We start from the raw sequence: 21,649 nt of genomic DNA, 5'->3' as shown, positions 1-21,649 counted from the left end.
AATCAGCATCCATTGTGTCACAAGGCACATGGGAATATGGAAAAACAATTTTTACAAGCTTCGGTGTAAATTTATTAGTTGCTGAGTGGTGTCTGCTACAAAACGGAACAAATGAAATTCCTTTATGCTTATAAAGCAAACTTCACAGAAGTGATAAATTAATGATGAAATGAGTCCCTTCCTCCGGCATCCTCTGTCACAGATCGTCATCCGAGTCCAGGGCAGCTCTCCGCCTGTCGAACTGGAAGGCAAAAAGAACGTGACGTGTACATACTTTCTAAAATACTCTAGAAGCAGTGTAATAATTAAAAAGGCAGTAAATAAAATATTCTTGATTCCTTTCTTTTACTTACTTCATTGTAGTAACTGGTTCTTATTCTTGCAACAATTCTAAAAAGATTCTTTTTCACTGCACATTTTGTGACCTTTATGTATAAAAAAATCATCGATGAACCTTGAATTTGCTGAAATCCATCCATTTTGCATGCAGTAGTTTGTAAAGGAAAGGTATTGCTGAAGGGGGCATGTGAAGGTGAGGCTCCACACATTCTCATCCTCTGACAACACACAGGGTAAATCAATTGACAAAATACAATACATGAGGGACTACAATATGATCTTGCCTGCAGAAAAACTCAAACAGCAGTAAATGTTGACCATTTTTTTTCTCCATTTGGATGTCAAAATTTAATATTGGACTTGTCTATTGTATGTGGAAGCTGTGGTCTTACATTTGGTGCCTGTCAGCTTCAGCATGGTCACAAGAAATCAATGAAATGTGAGTTTTTTAGGGGCTTTTTATTTCTTTAACCTTTTGGCGCCCAAGGCCATTTTCACATGTAAGCCTGTCGGTACCGAGCCGATTTTGAGCAAAATGCAGATTTCAATTAAATGAGTGTAGATCGGAGACTAATTGCCCTAGAGAGATGAGTGATATACCGTTGTACACGGAATGAACCAGAGATTCAGACTATATGAAATTTATGCAAATTCGGCGTATATGTGGCGGGGGGAGGGGGCTAACTCTCAAAATTCCAAAATTTCGGAAAAAAAAATTGGTTCCCCCACCCTCCCCCCAAGAAAAAAGTACATGACAGTGTCGACATGCACATGGAAATGATCGCTGACATGTAAGGAACACAAAAATATTTGCATTATTATCATATGACCAATGTAACTTGAGTTGACCCCCAAAAGGAATGGTCAACTGATTCAAGCTTCAAAATGCAGCGGTACCTTGAAATGACTTTAGCTCAGAGACTATTTGCCCTGGAGATATGAACAATATACCGTTGTACGCAGAATGAATCACAGATTCAGACGATATATAATTTATGCACATTCGGCGTACATATGGAGGGGGAAAGGTGGGAAATCCCCTCAAAAATACTTTTCTTAAAAAAAAAATGTCCCCCCCGAAAAAGTCAAAATGCAAAATTTATGCAAATTTGGCGTATATATGGAGGGGGAAGGGAGAAAAACCCCAAAAATTATTTTAAAAAATTGTCACTTCACCCAAAAAATGTCCTCGCACTTGGGCACAAAACGACACCTACGCACAACATTCACGGACGAAAAGCTAGAACGCAGTGAAAAATGAGCGACGATTCTTGCAGCTGCTTGAAATTCTATTTTTAGACAATGCAGGGTAACCCCTGTCGCAACTTGTGGACACTTGTGCTAAAAAGAAAAGGTTTCCTTCAGCGTGCTTCGAAATTCCATTCTCACAACGCAGATTCAACAACCAGTCTTCCCCCTCCCCCACCCCGCACCCCCTGCATGCACCCTCACGGAAAACTTTCATTTTGACATCGGATACTGATAAACAAGTTTCCTTCGAATGCAGTTAACAGACGGGAGTGAAAAGCATTGCTTTAGAACAACAAAGCCCGTCTTCCTTTATCGGCAAAAATTTGACGTTGAAAAGAGCCGCAAAAGAGAAGTACCTTTTCCCCTCCATTTTCATGAAGACAAAAAAAATGCAAAAAACCATTTCTGTTAAATACATGTGTTAGGAACAATATAAAAAAAAATAAAATCGAAATTCTAGCCAAAAATAGAAAAGTTATAACGTAAAAACTATGACCTTGACACAGCGTCTCGATCGAGATGCTTGGGACAGTGAGGGTTACATTTGGGTATCTCGTTCGAGATGCTTGGGCAGCAAAAGGTTAAAGATTTTTCTGCTTGGCATGCAGATTACATAAGTGGTAGTGTACTTTTTGCTGGCTTGAAAATGCATGCCGAAATATCTATAGATACCTTCTCCAAATATTAATGGCCTATTTATTTACACTATGCCATCCTACAAGTAAAAACTATCCGGCCTTGACCATCCACAGCACGAAGCAGACGCATATGCAAAACATATCCTGTACGTATTTACTTCAAAGTTTCTCTGTTTTTTCTTTGTGAAAAAAGATAATTTATAAACTCTCTAGTTTTCAGCACTTTTTCAGCATGCATTCTTTTCTTGTTCTCTTCTCCCACTCTTTATAACATGTCTTATTCAAAATGTTTAGATGGTCTAAATCTGAGGTGCACTGTAATACAGTGTAGGGTGAAAAGCTGTTTAACTTTTAGAAAACTTCAGTTATAAGGTATGCCCAAATGAAAAGGAGACCTTTGCTGTTGCGGCGTTGTATGTAATCGAAAAAGGTAAATATATTTGCCGATAGATGGCACGGTGTTTGTCCCAGTTTGCAGGTGTAGCGAACCGCTTTGCCTGCTGTTTCCTAGTTGGTGAGAGTTGTTTTGTGCAGACAGGTGCATTATGGATTCCTCCAGATCAGTGTACAGAGCTGTAATCCAATTTCTTCATGCAGAAGTCGAGTATGCTTCACAAATTTATCGCAGGATGAAGGACGTTTACAGAGAGCAGTGTGTCTGTGAACTCTGAACGGTACTGCAACACGTTGTTCAGGCTTAAACAGGCCATCAAAAATAAGCGCAGAGGTAAGCTCTCGAAGGGGATAGTGCTGCTCCAGGATAATGCTAGGCCACATGTGGCCACGAAGACCCTTGACCTGCTGAGATCATTTCAATGGGAAGTCCTCACACATCCTTCATACAGCCCCGGTATTTCCCCATGTGACTCCCATATCTTCGGCCGCTTAAAACCACTGAAAGGTCAACGGTTCACCCGTGACGACGAAGTGTAGAACACCGTGGAAAACTTGATCCGTAAGCAACCCAGGAGTTTCTACACTGAAGCCATACACTCTCTTCTTACGTGCTGGGATCAGTGCATCAATATCAATGGCAATTATGTATAGGTATCATGTTACACAATAACTGTAATTCACATATTATGTAATGCAAATATTCTATAATATAATATTCTTTAGATATAACCGTAGTCTCATTTTCATTCGGGCATACAGTTGGGAGCTGAGAAGACTGTGAGTGCGGGGTGAGGTTTGGGGTGAACGGGGAGGAAGTGTGGGGACGGGAGCTTCGACTTGGTGTTCAATTTTTCAGTGTTGCCAGACATGCAGAAGTCCCTGTAGGAAAGGGTGAGAATCTGATAATGGAATCGGAACTTACAGTGTCAGGTGCAGTCTGGCGTTCGGAACCATTCGTGAACCTCCATGGATAACGTCAGCCACGGAACACCTCAAAGACCAGCAACAGCATAGGAATTCACACTTCTTCAGTGTTTTCGGAAATAAATTTGTTTTAAAAATCGAATTAATGTTCTGGCGTGTGTGTATAAGTAAATGCATATGTATAGAGCAGACTATATCAAGTAAACTGGGTCGCTGAAGGTTAACTATCAATAGAATTAACATGCAACGAAAACGGGGAAAGCCGGCTAGGGGGTTGAGCAAAGGTTTATTCAGAATTGTTTATTTGAGGGGTGTAAGTTTGTGTTTATGGGTGTCAAAAGGTATACTTAGAGCCAAAATGACCATAAATTTGTCCTTTTATAAAAATTGTGTGGGGTGTTAGGGTGTAGTTGGTGGATAAATCACTGGGGCCCGAGACAATACAACTTCATGTTCCATAATCCAAAAGTTGCAGAAAAGTGATGCTACATACCGAAATGTAAATACAAATGAGAGAGAAAATGTACTACCCTGCATAAGTTAAAATTAATTGATCCATGTCCAGGAAAGAAGCATTAACAAGACGCTAGGAAATACACAAAAAGCACGCACACACCCTTACTTTCTTAGTCACGTTGGAAGCAGATTGCTTTGATTTGTGAAGTTTTACTCCATTATTAGTATTGATTTCACTTGTTACTATGTAGGCTCTCCCCGATGGTGCAGTGGTAGCGTCGTTGCCTTGTAATCTAGGGGTCCCGGGTTCGATACCCGGTGGAGGCACATAGTGGTTCGGATCCCACTATAAACTGTAGGTCCAGTCCCAATTAGCCTTACTGTGTACAAAGTGGACATAAAACACCAAAATCAAACTTGTTACTATGTAATATGTTCCATTCATTTGCAATGCATTTTCGTACCATGCCTTTTTTTATTTATGCCGCTGCCACCCAGAAAGGAAGACTAGCTGGCTGCACACTGCGACAACAGGCAGGTCAGTTTCGCATTCCTCAGCCTCGCAGTCTTCTCAGCTCTCAACTGTACCTTATACATGCAAATATGATATTCTCAAATTTGTGTTGTTATTTATTGGTGCCAGAAAACAACAATAAATATGGCAAAAATTCCCCTATGAGGGGAAATGGAGGCAATTGTAAAATACACCTCAAATAGGGGTGTACTCTGGATAACTCATGGTTCAGATTGTCTAATGAAAAATCCCCATCTTGGGAATGAAAACTGCAAGAGCCAGGCACTCTACTGGCTGGTGCACCTATGTTGGATGTTTGTAGCGATGGGACCTGGATTGGATTAATCTGATCATGAGCAACTTTGACAGAATATTATATATAAGAGATATCGATAAACAGCCTGTGTTGTTGCATTTTGTTATTGTATACATTAAAAAATGATTTTCTTGGTTGATAATAGGGATGGGATAGATTAATCAATATCGGTTTATCGCTAAAATTACCGATCCAAAATATAACTATAAATATCTTATAATTTAATGAAAAATTCCCATTTTTTAAATTACTTTTATGGATAATATCCATGTCCTACATGTAAAAAAGTAAATGTGTAAATATGCAACTTATTTTACACTGCAGTCACCTCGAAACATGCATTTATTAAGGAGGTCAATGAACCATTCAGGTTCTTCATCGACCCATTCCTACTTTATAATATTTCAATAGGGTGAATAAATATATAAAAAATTAAAGAAAATCAATATTGCACAAATTATGTTTGGGAAAACAAATTTCGACTGTCATTTTGCACTTGAAACAAGTATTGCCAAATTGGCAAGCAATAAGTTAACAATTTAATGTATATTTAATCCATAATTAAGTGAAAGAAGTAGCAAGACTGGAAGAAATTGCATAAATATATATCAGAAAAACAGACGACTTAATATACCTTGACTTTGCAACTTTTTTGTGTTTGATCGTTGACCTTCTCCAGGATGCTGATGAGCTCGCTCTCCCCCAGCTTCCCCATGATTTGCCCTGCCTGGGCCATCGACAGCAGCATGTTCTCCACCAGGCGGCCCTTCTCTGGCTTCCCCACCATCAGGGTGTTCACTGCAACACACGTTAACAAAGCTCTCACATGCTGTAGGTTGTCAATCAAGAAATGCAACAAGTTTAAGGATCGATTACCCAGGCCACGTCACCCACCGACACGGATTTGAGCAATAAAATATGTTAATTTATGAAATATGCTATTGAAGACCAATTAAAAACACTGATATTGCACATTACCAAGACTTTTCCTAATTTATTATAATTGTCAACAGTGTGTGACAATTGTAATGTTTATGATTATTAAATAAAATTTTTTTGTTCATAGTTATTTATTGTTAGCCATTAAGAGTTTTTCATAAATTAGCATCGATTAAAACCCCACAACTTTGTTTTTTCATAACTTGTTAGAACATAGTTAAAAGGTTGAGTGAAACATAAATATCTGCAATTTGATGTTTTTTTGCAGTACAAAACGTGCTTTGATTATGTGAAATAATTTTTTTGCAACTATGAGAAGAGAGCAAATTTTCTTTGAATCTACACACTTCGATTGGCTAACAGAAAAATAATAATGTACCTACAAATGTTGCATGCTGAAATAAAAGACTTTTATCAATGTACAAGCAAATACTGAATTGAGCTCCTGTAAAAGTACAAGATCCAGAGAAGAAAAATTGATATGGTTTCTTGCCCAGGTGAAAGCTACAAGTATACAAAATTTCATTGAAATCTTGAGTCGGTGGGTGAAATTTCAATTCTTCATTGGGTGAATTGACCTTTAACTAACACCAGTAGATTCTGTGACAATGTGGCTCAACTTGCATCCATACATAAAACAGACAAAAAATATTTCCACATTGTTCCCATCGACTATGATCTTTATTTTGAATGGACCTCAGTTCTCCATGGAAAGTTTTTAAAAATTGAATATTTAAAATTGATTGTTTCTCTTTGGAGAACCTCACAACCTCTGTGGCAAAGGTCTTGGGTGGAAGAATTGGTTTGAGTTTGTGCCATTCATTAATTCATCATAATTATCACAATTTAGCCAGGAGGTAAAAGGTACAGTTCCCTGTGCCATGAAGGCACATTTAGGGGGATAGGGCCCCACATATTTTTGACCGCAGCCATTTTCAAGGTGATGTGATCATCACCATGCTCCTGCTGCCTTTACCCCCCCCCCCACGGTACCCATTGATTTGAGACTGTGTGAGCCCCAGAGCCACTTTATGCAGGAACAAGGCATATACGAGGGTCATTATTTATGTTTTGAGCCTAACAATGAAAAAACAGGAATTTGGCATTGAAAACTGCTTTATTGTTTTTCGAAGTATTCTCCTTTATGGTCAATACACTTTTGCATTCGTTCGAACCATTTGTCAAATAAGTTTTTTCAATCTTCTTGAGACACCTCCATAATATGGTTTTTGAACGCATCAACGGCATCTTCCGCCGACGAAAATCGTTGTCCACGCAATTTATTCTTGACATTCGGGAACAAGAAGTAGTCATTGGGTGCCAAATCAGGACTGTACGGCAGATGACCCATCAATTTGATTTTTTGACTGTTCATAAAGTTGGTTGTTAGACGAGATGTGTGACAGCTGGCATTGTCTTGATGAAGAATGATCCGACGGCGTTTGTTTGTTTTCCGTATTTGACCGTTGACCGTTCTACGTTCCTCTAGAGGCACAGTTGCCACATGACCAGTTTTCCCGAAAAAACAGGCGACCATTTGTTTCGATGTGCTTCGAGCGCGAACAACTTTTGTTGGATTGGGTTCATCTTGAAACACCCATACAGTCGACTGCTGTTTACGTTCCGGCTCATATGCATATATCCATGATTCTTCACCTGTTACAATCTTATATACGTCTTTTGAAGCACCACGATTGTATTTATTGAGCATTTGTTTGCACCAATTGACGCGAGCGTCTTTTTGAGTTTTTGTCAAATTGTGTGGGATCCAACGAGAACATACCTTTCTCACAGCTAAATGGTCATGTAATATTTTATATATGCTGGTGGAACTAATGCCTATGCTTGCCTCAATCTCACAGTACGTCACATGACGATCTTGCAGTATTAGGTTTTGCACAGCATCAATGTTTTCTTGAACAACAACTGATTTTGGACGACCTTCGCGAATCTCGTCGGTGAGCGAATGGCGGCCACGATTAAATTCGTTATACCAGCGTTTCACAGTGGCAAAGGATGGGGCTTCATCGCCAAATGTGGAAGTAAGTTGATCGATGCACTCTTGTCTTGATAATCCACGTCGAAAATCGTAAAAAATCATCGCACGAAAATGTTCACGAGTTAATTCCATTTTATTGTTGTCACGCAATCTCCAAGGCAACATAAACAACACAAATGAAGCTATTGACAGAACATTTGAAGTACGTTATGGTCAATAATGCCAGACGATTCCATGCAAACGTTAAATCGTGCCTAACTTCAATCAGTGTTGCCAAGGCTCAAAATATAAATAATGACCCTCGTATCACCTAGGTCTCCCACGTTGCAGTCAGACACCCTACCGACTTGACCATCGCAGCTCTTTTAGCCTAACTACACTTGGTGTCAAAAAATGCAGGAAACTAGACTGGGCTATAAGTGATGATGGATTATGTCGTAGCTTTTTACTGAATTCTTTGAAAACTGATTATCTTACATCTCGCTCTGGCTGACTGGTCCAATATCTGTGACAGCAGAACATTTTTCACGTCATCTGCCTCTCTTTTCTTTTCTTCTTCATTCTTCTGACTGCCAGCACTGCCCTGTTTGGGAGAGAAACGGAGATTTAAAAAAATATATATTATTGAGGCCAATTTCAAGCAATGCTATGCTTGTAGTGACGGACACTTCTGGGTTGTCATGATCCTACTGAAAGTCAATTGCATCCTTACAACCCAGAAATGTCCATGAGTAGTGAATTTCCATACCCACGTTGAGAAATATGTGAAGCAAGGGTTTAACAAAAAGGTAGGCAATATTTTAATACAAAGCACATAGTTCATTAGCATTCCACAAACGGGAACAATAAAAATGATATTGTCCAACTGGCCCAGTTATCTTGAAGAAGAAAGGATGTTGGATTCATTAAAAGATAAACATTTAGTCGAGAACTAAGATCATTCTGGAAAGTTCTGAAAATAACAGAAAAGTTACAGCAACCTTCTCTTTAAATTTATTGTTCATTGGAGAGGATAGATTAAAAGATAAGCTCAAGAATCTTGGGCAATTTCAACATGAAAAAATACACATGTTCATTATAGTTGATTGCTTTTGGTTTATTTTACTTTACTTTTAAATAATCACGAAGATGAGTACGAGTGATGATATGATGAAATCTATGAAGGGGCACTCACAATGAACACCCATGCCAGGCTGGGATTTGAACCCGGGACCCCTGAAACTTTCTTAGTACGCAATGTTTGGCACTTTCTTGGTACACAATGTTTTTCAGATCTCAGCAGAAGACAGTTTGATTTTGATTGTTTTCATCACCTCCAGATGTTATTAAAAAATCATCAGTTCACTAAATTTATTGATCCTGTTAGTAATTTGCTACCTATCAACACGAGTTGTAATTTGACATGAGGAAGAAAAGTTGCAAAGATCCCACTTTCTGGAAATTCTAAAGCTCGCTGTTACCAGGCAAATTATCTTTGTTTTAACCCCTGAAAGTCAATCAATTAGTTGCTTTAGTTTATACACAGTGCAGCCCATGAGTTCCCGGACTAAGGCAATAACAAATTCAAAGTCAAAGGTGTATGAGTTTTGACTTTATTTACTCAAAATAGTATCCATTTGATGCGATAAATTGCTCAGCACGAGTTTTCAATCTTCCTGTAGTGGCTGAAAGCAAAGCAAGATTGCCAGTATTTGCAACCAATGGAGTTGCTCTTTAAATTTTCAAATAATGTACAATAAAAAATAAATTCATTAAAGACAAAAATAAATTCATTAAAGACATAAAATACAATTTAACTGGGCCTGCAGTTACAATGACATGTCACTGCTACGAGTCACAGCATGATGTTAGTACACTTCTGTTCACTGAAAGTGGCACACTCGTTTGAGTTGAAGTTGAGCTTCGGGCCTGGCAGTACAGCCAAGTAAGTGTTCGGAAACCAGCAGTGTTGCTTACTATCAAACATTTTAACCGAATGCAGGGAATTTTGTGTCTCTCAGACTCAAAGAAAAGGGATAACGGAAAGATTGCTGCATAAATATTAATTAACTTGACTGTCCACGTCTACATTGAAAGTAATGTAAATGCGAAAAATTCGTGAAAAATATATTTAAAAAAAATGCATTTTTGATGTTCGTGAAGAAGTGGTTATCACAATGTGTTAGAATGTGAGGCCCCGGGTTCGAATTTGGCCTGAGCATGGGTGTTCTTTTTGAGTCTCTCTTCATCATTGCAAGTAGCCAAAAATGGAAGAAAAGCAACACTAAATAACAAAGGGGGAAAAATGCAATTTGAATAAGCGAGGTGGAAATAGTGCTGTTGTAATTCCTAAAATGATGCAAAAAAAACAACTTGTTTTTTCTTTCGGAAAAAGTTTTATCCTAGCCCGGGAGAAGGCTTGAAGAATATATAAACTCCTTCCCCATCCACTTTGGCAAAAATAATCGCAAAGTCGGCACTGAATATGCGATGGGAAAAATAATAGAAATCCGAAGCAAGAAGAGTTTATGTCACAGCCAGGGAAGCACATGAGAAGTGGTACCCCTCCCCCACAAACATCAGTCATCCAGGCTTTTAACAATAAGTCAATGGTTGTCCTCTCATTTAACTTTAACAGTAAATTGAATTTTTGTGACTCTCGCAAAATTCTGACCGAATGAATGAATGCCTCTGTAGATTCCAGAATAATAACTCTTCATTTTGAAATAAATAGTTTAAAATAATTTATTTATTTATTTATTTATTTACTCAGAGTTTCAGATACAGTCTTATTTGGCCATTTTACACTGAAACAACATAAAGTAGAAACAAATAATAACAAAAGATAAAAAACAATAACAAGATGGGATAGATTTACATGTTCTTCGTCAGTAATATACAAAAGTTACGTTCTGGAAGGAATATATCTACATTCAGGGGAAGTTTGTTGTAGATTTCTGGGAGCCTGTAAAACAAGGAGCGTTGTAGAAGGGATAGCCTAGTGGTTGGGTTGTGGAAGAGTTGCAGGTTGCGCCTTAGCTTTTGGGGTACCCTAAGTGAGAATTCACTGATTAGGAGATCTGTTCTGATTTTGCCATTTATTATTTTGTATAAAAATTTCATGTCAGCTAGATCACGACGAAAGGATGGAGTGTGAATATTCAGAGCAGCCATGGTGTCTGATTTGGATACATGTCGAAAGGAAGGTATTCTATGGCGAACAATTGCAAGAAAGAAACTGAGAACAGAATCTATTCTGGTGAGATTGGTTTTTGAGGCCATTGCCCAAATTGGGGAACAGTATTCAAGGATGGGCGAGATGAAAGATTTAAAGAATAAAGCAAGAGAAGATGGGTTTTGAATTTCGCTAAATCTGTATAGAAGACCGAGAAGGCGCATGGCTTTTTTAGTGGTAGCAATAATATGATAATTAAAAGTGAGTTTTTCATCCATGATAATACCATGATATAATTTACGTGCCGTTGGTTAATGAGATTCGTCGTCACACAGCAGAATCCACTATGTTGATGGAAATTAGAGAACAATAATCATTTTAGGTTGGAAACACTCACCTTCCACAAAGCATGACTTCCCAACGTCTTCATTACTTTTCATGCACAAGCTTCACTTTTGTCAGCAATGTGTACAGCATATGAACCCTATCTGATGAAGCGTATGCAATTAGCAAGAAGCGACATCTAATATTTTTCGATGTAAACAGGAAATGATGCAATCTTATGGATAAATTACTCGAATAGCTTCTTTTCTTCACCGTGGCTTGTGGCCGTGCCGGTCAAAGCCCAGCTTTCTGAGCTGAAATCCTAGGTTCGTCACACCAATTGCAGCCTTAAACTTTGTTATTGTTTGTGCGCGAATAAGAAAATATGTATTGAAACTATTACTCATTCAGAGAACGTGACTGTTACTCGAGACTACTTGAAATTGAGATTTTTTAGTTGCTCCTAAGCCTCGATATTTACAACAAGTGCTAAAATTGAAAATTGTGGTGTGATAAAACACACCGTTAATATCCTCAAGAAGAAAACCATTGATCACGTAGACGTGAACTTTTATTAACCCATATCCCATTAAATTTATACATGTTTATAAATGCCCTGAGGGAAGTTTCTCTCAGTAGAGCTTTTATTTCATTCGTTTTTTTGAGGATGAAGAAGAAAGCTACACAGAAAATAAAACAAAATTTTCTCAATCAGTTTACTTTGTTAGTGTCTTTTACAGAACAATCTATCTGACAAACAGAAGATTATTACAAAATAACAGCTATACCTTGAAGTTGATTAGGTAAATTTCTTGTTACATTGGAATCATACAAACCCTTTATATTGTCAATATTTTTGTGTGTGGAAGGGAGGGTGAGAGTCGGTAATACGTAAGGTTGGAATAGAGAAAACATCTGCTGGTATCCTTGAATTTTTGGGAAGTTCACCTTGAAAACCAGGAATTATACTTGAATTTTATAATGGTCCTACTGACCACTATGAATCTTTTTGCGTTATCCACACTCAAACTCCACCTTTTGTCTGTGAGGATCATTTCATGTGCTGAAAATTATCTTTCAACAGAAACATAGTCAGTAGGGCTAATATGAATGCTGAAATATTACTTCGCAAGGTGTGATAGCCAAAAAGGACCAAACTGACGCGAAAGTGAGCAAAGCCACACAGATCAGAAGTTTGTACTTGGGACTGTGCAGACAGTAGAGACGATTGGGTGCTAAACTGAGAATTGGAGGGGGGGGGGGGCAAGGAAAGTTTACTTTATCTTAGTAGGCAAGGCTTAGCATTAAGCGTGTATAGTGCAGGGGTAAAAAGTAGGGGGGAACTGTCCCCTTTCGCAGCCACTGTCTGCAGGTAACAGTGACGTCGGTCATTCCTGTTTTGCTTAAAGCTTTGATAAGCATCATATACTTGGAGGGAGGAAAATCGACAGAAAACATGTTTCAAACACGCCAGTCATTGAATTATTTTGCCACCAAACCTAGTAAATACCTCTGCGAGATATAAAAATCCTGTAAAACCTAAAAAAAAAGGTTTAATTTAGGCACACAAACCTAAAATAGGTTCTAACAAGCAAAACAGGTTATTTTAGGCACTATAAAACTTAGTCAGTTGTTTCGTTTTTTTATGAAACCGATATAACTTATTTCTTATTTACCTGCAAAGGAAAAAATTGGTTAAAAACCTAAAATCCGACGTCTAGTGATGACAAAGTATATGCAGGGGCACTTTGAAAATTGAAAAATAGCCCAATTCTGGGGATTTGCATCTTTGGTGTATTGATGAGATGATTACTACAGCTGCAGCGACAGGCAAATATATTCTTAGTATGGATTAATATTTTAATATTATTTCACAATGTATGTTTTATGGTAAGAAAGGAAGGAAACACAGAGCTACAAGTCAGAACCAGAGAGAATTAAAGAGAGAAGGAAAAGGAGGAATGAAAAGGGAAATATATTAGAAGGGAAGACCTCCGTGGCAGAGTGGTTGAAATCTAGAATGCCAGGTATCCTGGGGTCAATTGATTGATTTAGTTTATTTTACTTTGCGAAGATGGGGATGAGTGATTATTGATGAATGGACATTCACAAACAACCAAGCCCGAGAGGGATTCGAACCCGGAACCCTTGGCGTCGCAGCGTGATGTGCTAACCACTCGGCCACAGGGTCCGGTTGTCCTGAGGTCGAATCCCAGCCTGGGTATGGATGTTCTTTGTGTTAGGTGTGAGTGTCCATTCATGAATTTAATCATATCACTCATGTTTGTTGTTGGAATTAGCCATGAAATGACATCAAGAAAACAGATTAAAGACAATTGTGTAATACTTCAGAAAACATGTAAGCAGCATGACTTTTACTTTACCAAAGAGGGGGGGAGAGGGGTGCACTTTACCATGTGCTGTTTTGGTGGTACTTATCTGATATTCCCCGGACAGATTTCTTCATTTTTACGGAAGAAACTACTTACGGTTACGTTACTGTAGCATTGTCTAACATCTGGAAGGTGTCTTGTGTGATGTGGGAATGTTTTATAGTGGAAATTCATGTTTTTTGTTGAAAATTAATTCTCCGACGGACAATAGTGTTTGGCATGTACACCTTCGTACATCATCACGCGTTGTGATTGTGTTTTGTTCACGTTCATTGGGTATCCAGTGTTTCGAACTGTCTGTGTTTGCAACAAAAGTTAGAAACACGATGTGTCGTGGATGTGTGGTGAAATTCGTAACAGGTGTGGAAGACCCAGTGGATTTTTAATTTAATTGAACCTGGGATCGTGAAGAAAGGAAAGGAATGTCGAAAACGTGGCAGTGAATGTAAACTACTCGTTAGAAGGTTTCAGGTAAGTTTTCCGTATCCTGGAAACTGATTTCTTCAAATTTAAAAGTTTGGGGCTCATTTGGGGGCAGGTGACTCCAGCAAATTTCTAACATGCCTTTAACAGGGACTCTATAGAGAAAGCCGGGGAGTCGGAGCGGAGCCACGGTAGGGGGCGGCAGGTGAATTACCCCAGGGGTGGAGACCGGAATCTGTGGGAAATTTGGACTCAAAAATTTCAAACGAAAATAATTTTTTTGTTTAAATTTCCCACCGATTCCAGGACGGATAGCCCCAAAAATCATTCACGGATAGCGCAACGAAACATTTCAAATTTCTTCGTAAAACAGTGCAAAAAAGTTTAGTAGATTTTTACCGTTTTGGTTATAGCTGCAAAAACCCCCGTACACATCCACAAAATCTGGTCACCCTATCACATAGGCTGATTTTCTTCTTGATAAGAGTTTATGCCACCAAGCAAAAGAAAAATACACTCAAAAATAACTTTAAATTCCACCTTGGTTCAAGTTCTGATTTGGTTTCTCAAGCAATGCAGTGCTCAAAGTGAAGGGGAAGGTGCAGGAGGTTGGTACCCCAGTTAACCCCAACGTTCGACCAAACACCCCTCCCCCGGGTAACATCTTCACATTTTGAAGTGCTGAAGTAATGTAACTATGAACATGGTTTCAAGCAGTTTTGAGTTGCATTTAATCTTCAATCTTTTCGAAGTATTTCAATGAATTTTAAAGTAACTGCTAAAACAATTACAACCAAGAAAATTTAATTAGCAAATGAAGTAAAGACTTATAAAATATTGTGTACAACAGTTTCTTCCTCAATATGCAGCTGTCAAAATGGTAACACAGCAACTACAGTTGGTACTGGTGCGATCTCGCACAAACCCTTTTCACTCTTTTCTTTCGTCATTTTTAACATTCGTACTTACCGTTCATGCATTGCGAAAGGTTCTCGAAGATGAGATTTGCTCTTGTGAAGAAAATAACTTGAATTTATCACATTAACATCTTCCTTTCTTCACTTGCGTACTACAAGATGGCAGCCACATCTTGAGTAGCATGGTGAATCATCAGTGGGTATGCAGAAATCAGTAACACCAAAGTAGGTATTTTTTTTTATTAAAAAGGTTACTACTTTGGTGTTACTGATTTCTGATTTTTCCCGGGTTCGAACACCAAAAAACCATTGACAAATAGCCCCAAAAACCATTGACAGATAGCTCCGAAAACCATTGACGGATAGCCCCACGAACCATTTCTGGCAAGGTTTGGTTAGGCAAGCATAGTTAAAATTTTGTTCGTAACACAATGTGAGACAGTTTTAAAAAATCAAAAAAATCTTGCAAAACAACCGCGTGGTTGGAAACACTTCACGTCATGAAACGTACGCGACATCTGGTTACCGCAGAGGGTACTATTATACACTCTGTAAAAAAAAATAGCATCACTTCATTATTTTTGGTCGTCGGCATTTCGCTCGTGAATTATCAGTTGTTTTATTGATTTAATTCGACTTGTCGATTTGTTTTCCTAACAATTATATAAAACACTATATCTGTACAATATATTTTTATTATTTAAGTCATAGTTACGTACATAATGCACTTGACAGTACTAATATAAAAATTATTGCAAATATAGCTTGTGGAACGTTTTCGCACAAAGACAATTTTTACAAGTAAAAAGGTTGAACAAAGGTTTTAAATCCATCATGATATGTTAATTTGAAATGATAGTAAGTAAATACATTGACTAGTACTTAGTGTGGCCACCCCTGGCCTTCCTAAGTGCTTCCAACCTTCGAGGCATGCTATGAATGAGATTTTGACAATATTCGACCTCAATTTCATTCCAAACATGTACAATTGCTGCCATAAGTTCCTCTTTTGACCTGTACGTCTAATTACCAAGTTTTTTGCACACCATAGCCCACAGGTTTTCTATAGGATTCATGTCTGGAGAGTTGGGTGACCACCAAAGTCTTTCAATATTCATATCATGAAACCAGATATTCACCACCTGAACACTGTGACAGGTTTCATTATCGTCTTGAAAAATAAAGTAGTCCAAATTCTGTCCAGAAAAATGATCTCCTGCAGTTTGTAGAACTTTCCGATTCAGGATTTCCAGATATTGATCAGCCTTAACTGTCCCTGTGCAAATATGCATCCTGCCAATCCCCTTTGCAGAGAAACATGCCCAAATCATTACACTGCCACAAAACTTTTGAGTTTCTAAACTACAAGATTTTGCAAGTTCTTCTCCCTTCCGCATCCACAGTTTAACTGAGCTGTCATTCCCCAGCAATTTAAATCGTTTTTCTTCAGAAAATATCACATGTTCCCAATCTGCATCATTCCATGCACCATAACGTGTGACAAACTCACGTCTAGCTTTTGCATGTGCGTCAGTAAGTCTGGGTTTTTTACGTGGGACGTGTTTAGAAACACCCTGTTTCTTTAGTCGGGATACTACAGTAGCATGAGTAAGATTAACTCCCACCTTATTTTGAAGTTTATGTGCAATTTGGCGTGAACTCATTCATCTGTTCTTGAGTGCCATGTCCTTTATCATACGATCCACTCGAGGTGATGTCTTTCTTTCTGCCACAGTGACTTCTCTGTGATGATTTTCCATGTTCTTGTTGCTTTTGCAGGCAGCGGCTAACTGTGGATTGATGCATTTGAAGTCGTCGACCAATTTCTCTCTGAGAATGACCATCCATATGCAAAGCAAGAACCATTCCTTGCTTACGTGGTGAAATGCCACACTTTCTGCCCATTTTTTTCGAGAAAACACGCTCAAATACACTACACAGCACCAGAACACTTCACAAATATGATAACGTATACAAACTGTCAATAATGAACATGTAGTTGCAACATAAAACACATCAGAAGTTGCACTACTAACAATCGTTTTACAGATTCCTGACAATTGATTACAAAGCCTTGCAGCAGTAACTGATTGCAACACCCTCTAGCGGATACTCCAAACACTAAATCAACATAAGAATAACACCACACTACGCAGTGAATCCAGACCAATACTTCAATCAATTGATTTGAAGTTGTGCAGGAAAGATGCATGCATACGAAACTCAAAATTGTCAACATCCGTAATAAGAATACAGTGATGCTAATTTTTTTTTACAGAGTGTAGTATAGGGGAAACACCTATAAATCATATATATCACACTTTTTTACATTGCTAACATACTATTTTGGAATGCGGAACATTTCCTAACGTGAAATAATGTATTTATAACTACGATAATGTCTATTTCTTACATTTTCGAGTACTTACTGTTACTTGTTATTTCGATTCTGTAACACATTATGGCGGGCGATAGCGTACTGGTTCAGGGCACGTTGTGATTGTCGATTTATGCAGTGTTGCAACCTCGTTAACCGGAAAATACCTACTTTCGTGCCCAGATTTAAAATTATGCTAATACGTCGCAAACCACTGACGTTAGCCCCCCCCCCCAAAAAAAAAATACTCGACAAGTCATGTTCTAGTGAAAACACGGCGAGGCTGAAACACTGACTATGGAGTTGTGTCATCTTAACACACGGAACATTGTACTCTCGTGCAGAAAGCAAATGGCGGCCGCAGAAACAGTATGTCGGACAGATTTTCGCATTAAAATGGTTCAAAACTTCATTCACGAATTTCCACAATGCTACTGAAAATTATTTCCGGAAGTACTTTCTCCTGTAAATTTGAAGAAATCCGTTTCCCTTATACTATAATGTTACCCCGTAGAGCGTCGGAAAGATACTTTTCTTGAAATATACATGAATTTGCGATCAAATATATTGCACGATGGAAAAAAGGTAAATGTCTGTTATATCGGAGACACATTTCTAACACATATTTTCAGTTTCAAATGGTTCGTACTTACCAATTGTGTATTGCGGAACCTATTTCAAGGTGCCATTATGCTTATTACATGAAAATAACTTCGATTTTTCACATTACGAGTAATTCTTTTGGGTCCTTTCTTCCGTTGCGGAACATAGAATATTTCGCGCACAGCTGTGAATCATCACGCGTCGTGCTGTGTTTTGTCGATTTGGAGTGGGCATACAGTGTTGCAACCTTCTTAACCGAAAAATACCTACTTTCATGTTCATTATGTCATCACAAACCATTGACGGATAGCTCCAAAAACCATTCACAATAGCCCTAAAAACCATTGATGGATAACCCCAAAAACCATTCACGTTAGCCCACGAACCATTTCCGGCAAGGTTAGGTTGGGTTAGGTTAGGTAAGCATAGTTAAAAAAATAAAAATAAAAAAAAAATCTGGTAAAAAAAGGCACGTTTGTAAACACTTCTTCCTCTCGCGAGACCGCGTGACTTTCAACACTCGCGCCATCTGCAGGTTCATAATGGAAACAATGGCATAATGTTTTCGATTCGCACAAAAGGCTACTTTATTACATCAAAAGTGCTTATTTTCTGTTGTGCAGCATTCCATAGTGACAAAATACCTATACGAAGTTTGATAAATGCAACAGAACCTCATTTCCGTAAGTAGTTTCTCCTGGAAATTTGAAGAAAAGTGTCTCCGATATAACAGACATTTACCTGGAAAAAAACACATCCACGGCCTTTCAACAATCTACAGAAACTCAATTCCGTAAGTACTTTCTCCTGTAAAAATGAAGAAATTCGTTTGTGCGAGATCGCACCGTTACCACTGAATATAACAGCACCATGCTGTGTCAACTAGTCTAGTAGTGGCCCGGCAATGTGACTAGCCACAAAAAATATCTATTATTAACATGGTGCAGATGTGAACTTTTTTTAAAAAAAGACGACAACATGGGAATAAGAAAACTTCAAATGGGTAGAAACAACATGTTTTCGAAATGCAACAAACTATATATTAATTTTGATAATTTCCTACCCGTTGTCGAGCTTGTAATTCTGCTAAACGCTTAGCTCTGATTTCCTCTAAATCTGCATCTGCCATAGTTTTCTTGCCCGACTATATTAATGCACAGTACAGCATTCCTATACGATAGAAAATATTTTCAGTTGTCCTTCAATATGAGATCAGCAGCATTACTCTAATTGAGAAAGTTGGTCCTGATATACTTTTCTCCCACACAAATCACACACGGACAAAAAGATGTATTCACTCAAACTACCCACAGGCCACACACTACTGTCAAGGAGTTTTTATTTCCTTGCAACTCAACAAACGTTAGTTGTAATCTGTGTTTCGGGAACAGAACAGTCGGGAAATTTCGAATGGCCGTGTGCTTAATTCTAGTTTTCTACACTATAATATAAGGTTCTTCAAAATTGCAATTTCTGTTCCATTAGCAATGTTAAAAAATATCCATCTGTCTCATTGTCTCCATATCAATATTGAAAATAGGAGCCCCCCCCCCCTTTCCTGTTAGCTTCAGCAGCATAGCATCCTTCACATTACGAACACTGATATATCGTGAACTTGTCTGTGCTTGTATTAAGTTTGTAATGGGAGTTTCTGCAAAAATATACATTACATTACATATGTCAGAAGAACAAATTCTCTCATATTAAATTTTATTTAGTAAAATAAATCGAAATTACGACACAAAAAAAAATATGGACTTGTGAGAATGTTTTGTGAAAGCGTATTGAAAACCATATGTTACTTAAAAACATGTGAAACGTCATATTTATATCTTTTGTGATAGTTTCTACTAGTATGTAAGGCAAATAAATAGTTTTTCCTCAATCGAAAGCGCTATAATATTATGAATTCTATGCTCGTCTTCTTCGTGTCTTCCACTTTTGGACACCGTAAACTTGATTGGATGACCATTTCGTTTACCGTCCTTCATTGACAAGTGCGCGGTAGTTAGGCGCATTGGAGTCATCTAATAATGTGATATAATCTAGATTACACGATAAAATAGACTTTAGTTTGGTAGTTGTGAAAAATCCTTTTTCGTATGTGACAAGTACTTTTTTTAAAAATTGAAAAGATAGAGGAGTAGTGGGATTACAAGCGTAGGATGCTACTGATGAAGGTAAGGGAACCATCGGGCTCGTCAGCAAATGGCTCTGACCAACTCCTTACTTTGGCAACTCTTAGTAATATAAAAAGTAATTTGTATCTATGAACACTTAAGGGGCTCCTTTGCAACCAAAAGCTGAAATATACTTCACTAATAGTGATCAAGTGGAATAAGCGAATGCTTGGTGAATAACTTAGGATGGTGTAAATGCCATTACATTACGGTCCTGTATTTCTATGTACCTAGTTATGTTTTTCTTGACTTGAGTAAAGCCACTTTGAAGAATTCAGTTACTAGCATTTATAAAAGGACACTTCCGAAGAGGAGGTCAGATACACCCACCTACTTTGAAAAGGAAATCATCTCGAGAGAAATTATATGTAGGCTTGCCTATTTTTAGGTTGGTGCAAGTGGGACGATGGATTTTTTATAAATTAACTTTTTCTTCACGCAAATTTTAGTATACGAGAGTGGAAGAATTGAAAATTTAACCTAAGTCTATCGCAGTTTCTCAATCCCAGTATGCAAAAGTAAGGATATTTTAGTAGAATTTAAGATTTTATTTTCTGGTTTTCTAGTTGGAGGAATTTTGTATTATTTTGTTGCAATTTCTTTGCACCCATTGCAATTATATTTACAGATTTTTAATGCACATGTATTGCTTTCTCTTAGTGTAGTCACACATACCATCTTAGAATGTATTCCAGGATTTTGTTCACATTCAAGGGGAAGGAGGTTGTTTTCAACTCATACCAGTGGCCAGTGTACCTTATAGAATGTGTGATTGTCAAAATTTTTAAGAAACGTGAACTGTCTGAAGTACTATTTTATTCGAACCACTGGTAAATGTTTACTATCCTTCGGACACCTATAACTTCTGAGTTTCGTCAATTTTTGACATTTGTACTTACCTATCTGCTTCGCGGATCATTTTTTAACGTGTATTCACGTTTTTTTGTAACTGAAGAACGTACGTTTCCGCAAATGGTTTGTGGAGCTATGTGTCAATGGTTCGTGGGGCTATGCGAGAATGGTGTGTGGGGTTTTGCGCGAATGGTGTGTGGGGTACGCATATTTTTTTCGAAAGAATTTTTAACTATTGTAACCTATTGTGACCCTACCTAACCTAACATTACCGGAAATGGTTCGTGGGGCTATGCGTCAGTGGTTGAATTTCCGCTATGAAACATTCCCACATCACACAAAACACCTTCAAGATGTTGGACAATACTACAGGAACTTATTACGGTAAGTAGTTTCTTCTGTAGAAATGAAGAAATCTGTCCAAAGGATAGTAAACTAGTACCCGAACCACTAATTTAAATGATTTAATCCTGAATCTAACAGAACTGGATTTCCAGTAGGAATGCCCTAGTTGGCGCTGAACTGGCTACTCATTTGTTTGTTTTTGCCTCTCACGATACATGTTATCGTACTTGTTGATAGACTTTTGTTCCCATAAGACATTGCGCAGAGCAGACAATCTGTAAACATGGATGAGCAATTGAAGAATGTTGT

At 38.0% G+C, this 21,649-nt stretch overlaps 2 protein-coding genes across 3 annotated transcripts in view; one reads left to right on the top strand and one right to left on the bottom strand.

The window, feature by feature from the left end:
• Positions 1–36: 36 nt before the first annotated feature.
• Positions 37–19,303, bottom strand: PDCD-5 (programmed cell death 5). Its single transcript, XM_083143511.1, has 4 exons — positions 19,027–19,303; positions 8,250–8,355; positions 5,469–5,632; positions 37–241 (listed from the first exon to the last, which is right to left on the bottom strand). Exons 1-4 carry the CDS (start codon positions 19,090–19,092, stop codon positions 197–199), a joined length of 381 nt encoding a protein of 126 aa, XP_082999637.1. The 5' UTR covers positions 19,093–19,303; the 3' UTR covers positions 37–196.
• Positions 19,304–19,939: 636 nt separating this feature from the next.
• The window catches only part of Snrk (SNF related kinase), a 29,587-nt gene continuing 27,877 nt past the window's right edge, over positions 19,940–21,649 (top strand). The window contains exon 1 of one of the 2 annotated variants that reach the window (XM_083144106.1): positions 19,940–20,143. The gene's annotated coding sequence lies outside the window, so the exon portion shown is untranslated. Of the gene's footprint in view, positions 20,144–20,581; positions 20,662–21,649 lie in introns of those variants that run through there. The other variant, XM_083144107.1, reaches the window with a different exon arrangement.

Source organism: Lepisma saccharinum, chromosome 22 (genome assembly GCF_977018435.1).
Source record: "Lepisma saccharinum chromosome 22, izLepSacc3.1, whole genome shotgun sequence".
NCBI classification, from domain to species: domain Eukaryota; kingdom Metazoa; phylum Arthropoda; class Insecta; order Zygentoma; family Lepismatidae; genus Lepisma; species Lepisma saccharinum.
The sequence above is the reverse complement of the archived record's forward strand: the minus strand, read 5'-3'. Positions and strand labels throughout refer to the sequence as shown.

Coding starts and splice junctions, on each gene's coding strand:
- PDCD-5 (XM_083143511.1), bottom strand. CDS start 19,092: ATGGCAGATGCAGATTTAGAGGAAATCAGAGCTAAGCGTTTAGCAGAA. Junction 8,356..19,026: donor AATTACAAGCTCGACAACGG/GTAGGAAATTAT, acceptor TCTCCCAAACAG/GGCAGTGCTGGCAGTCAGAA. Junction 242..5,468: donor AAAAAAGTTGCAAAGTCAAG/GTATATTAAGTC, acceptor TTTGCCTTCCAG/TTCGACAGGCGGAGAGCTGC.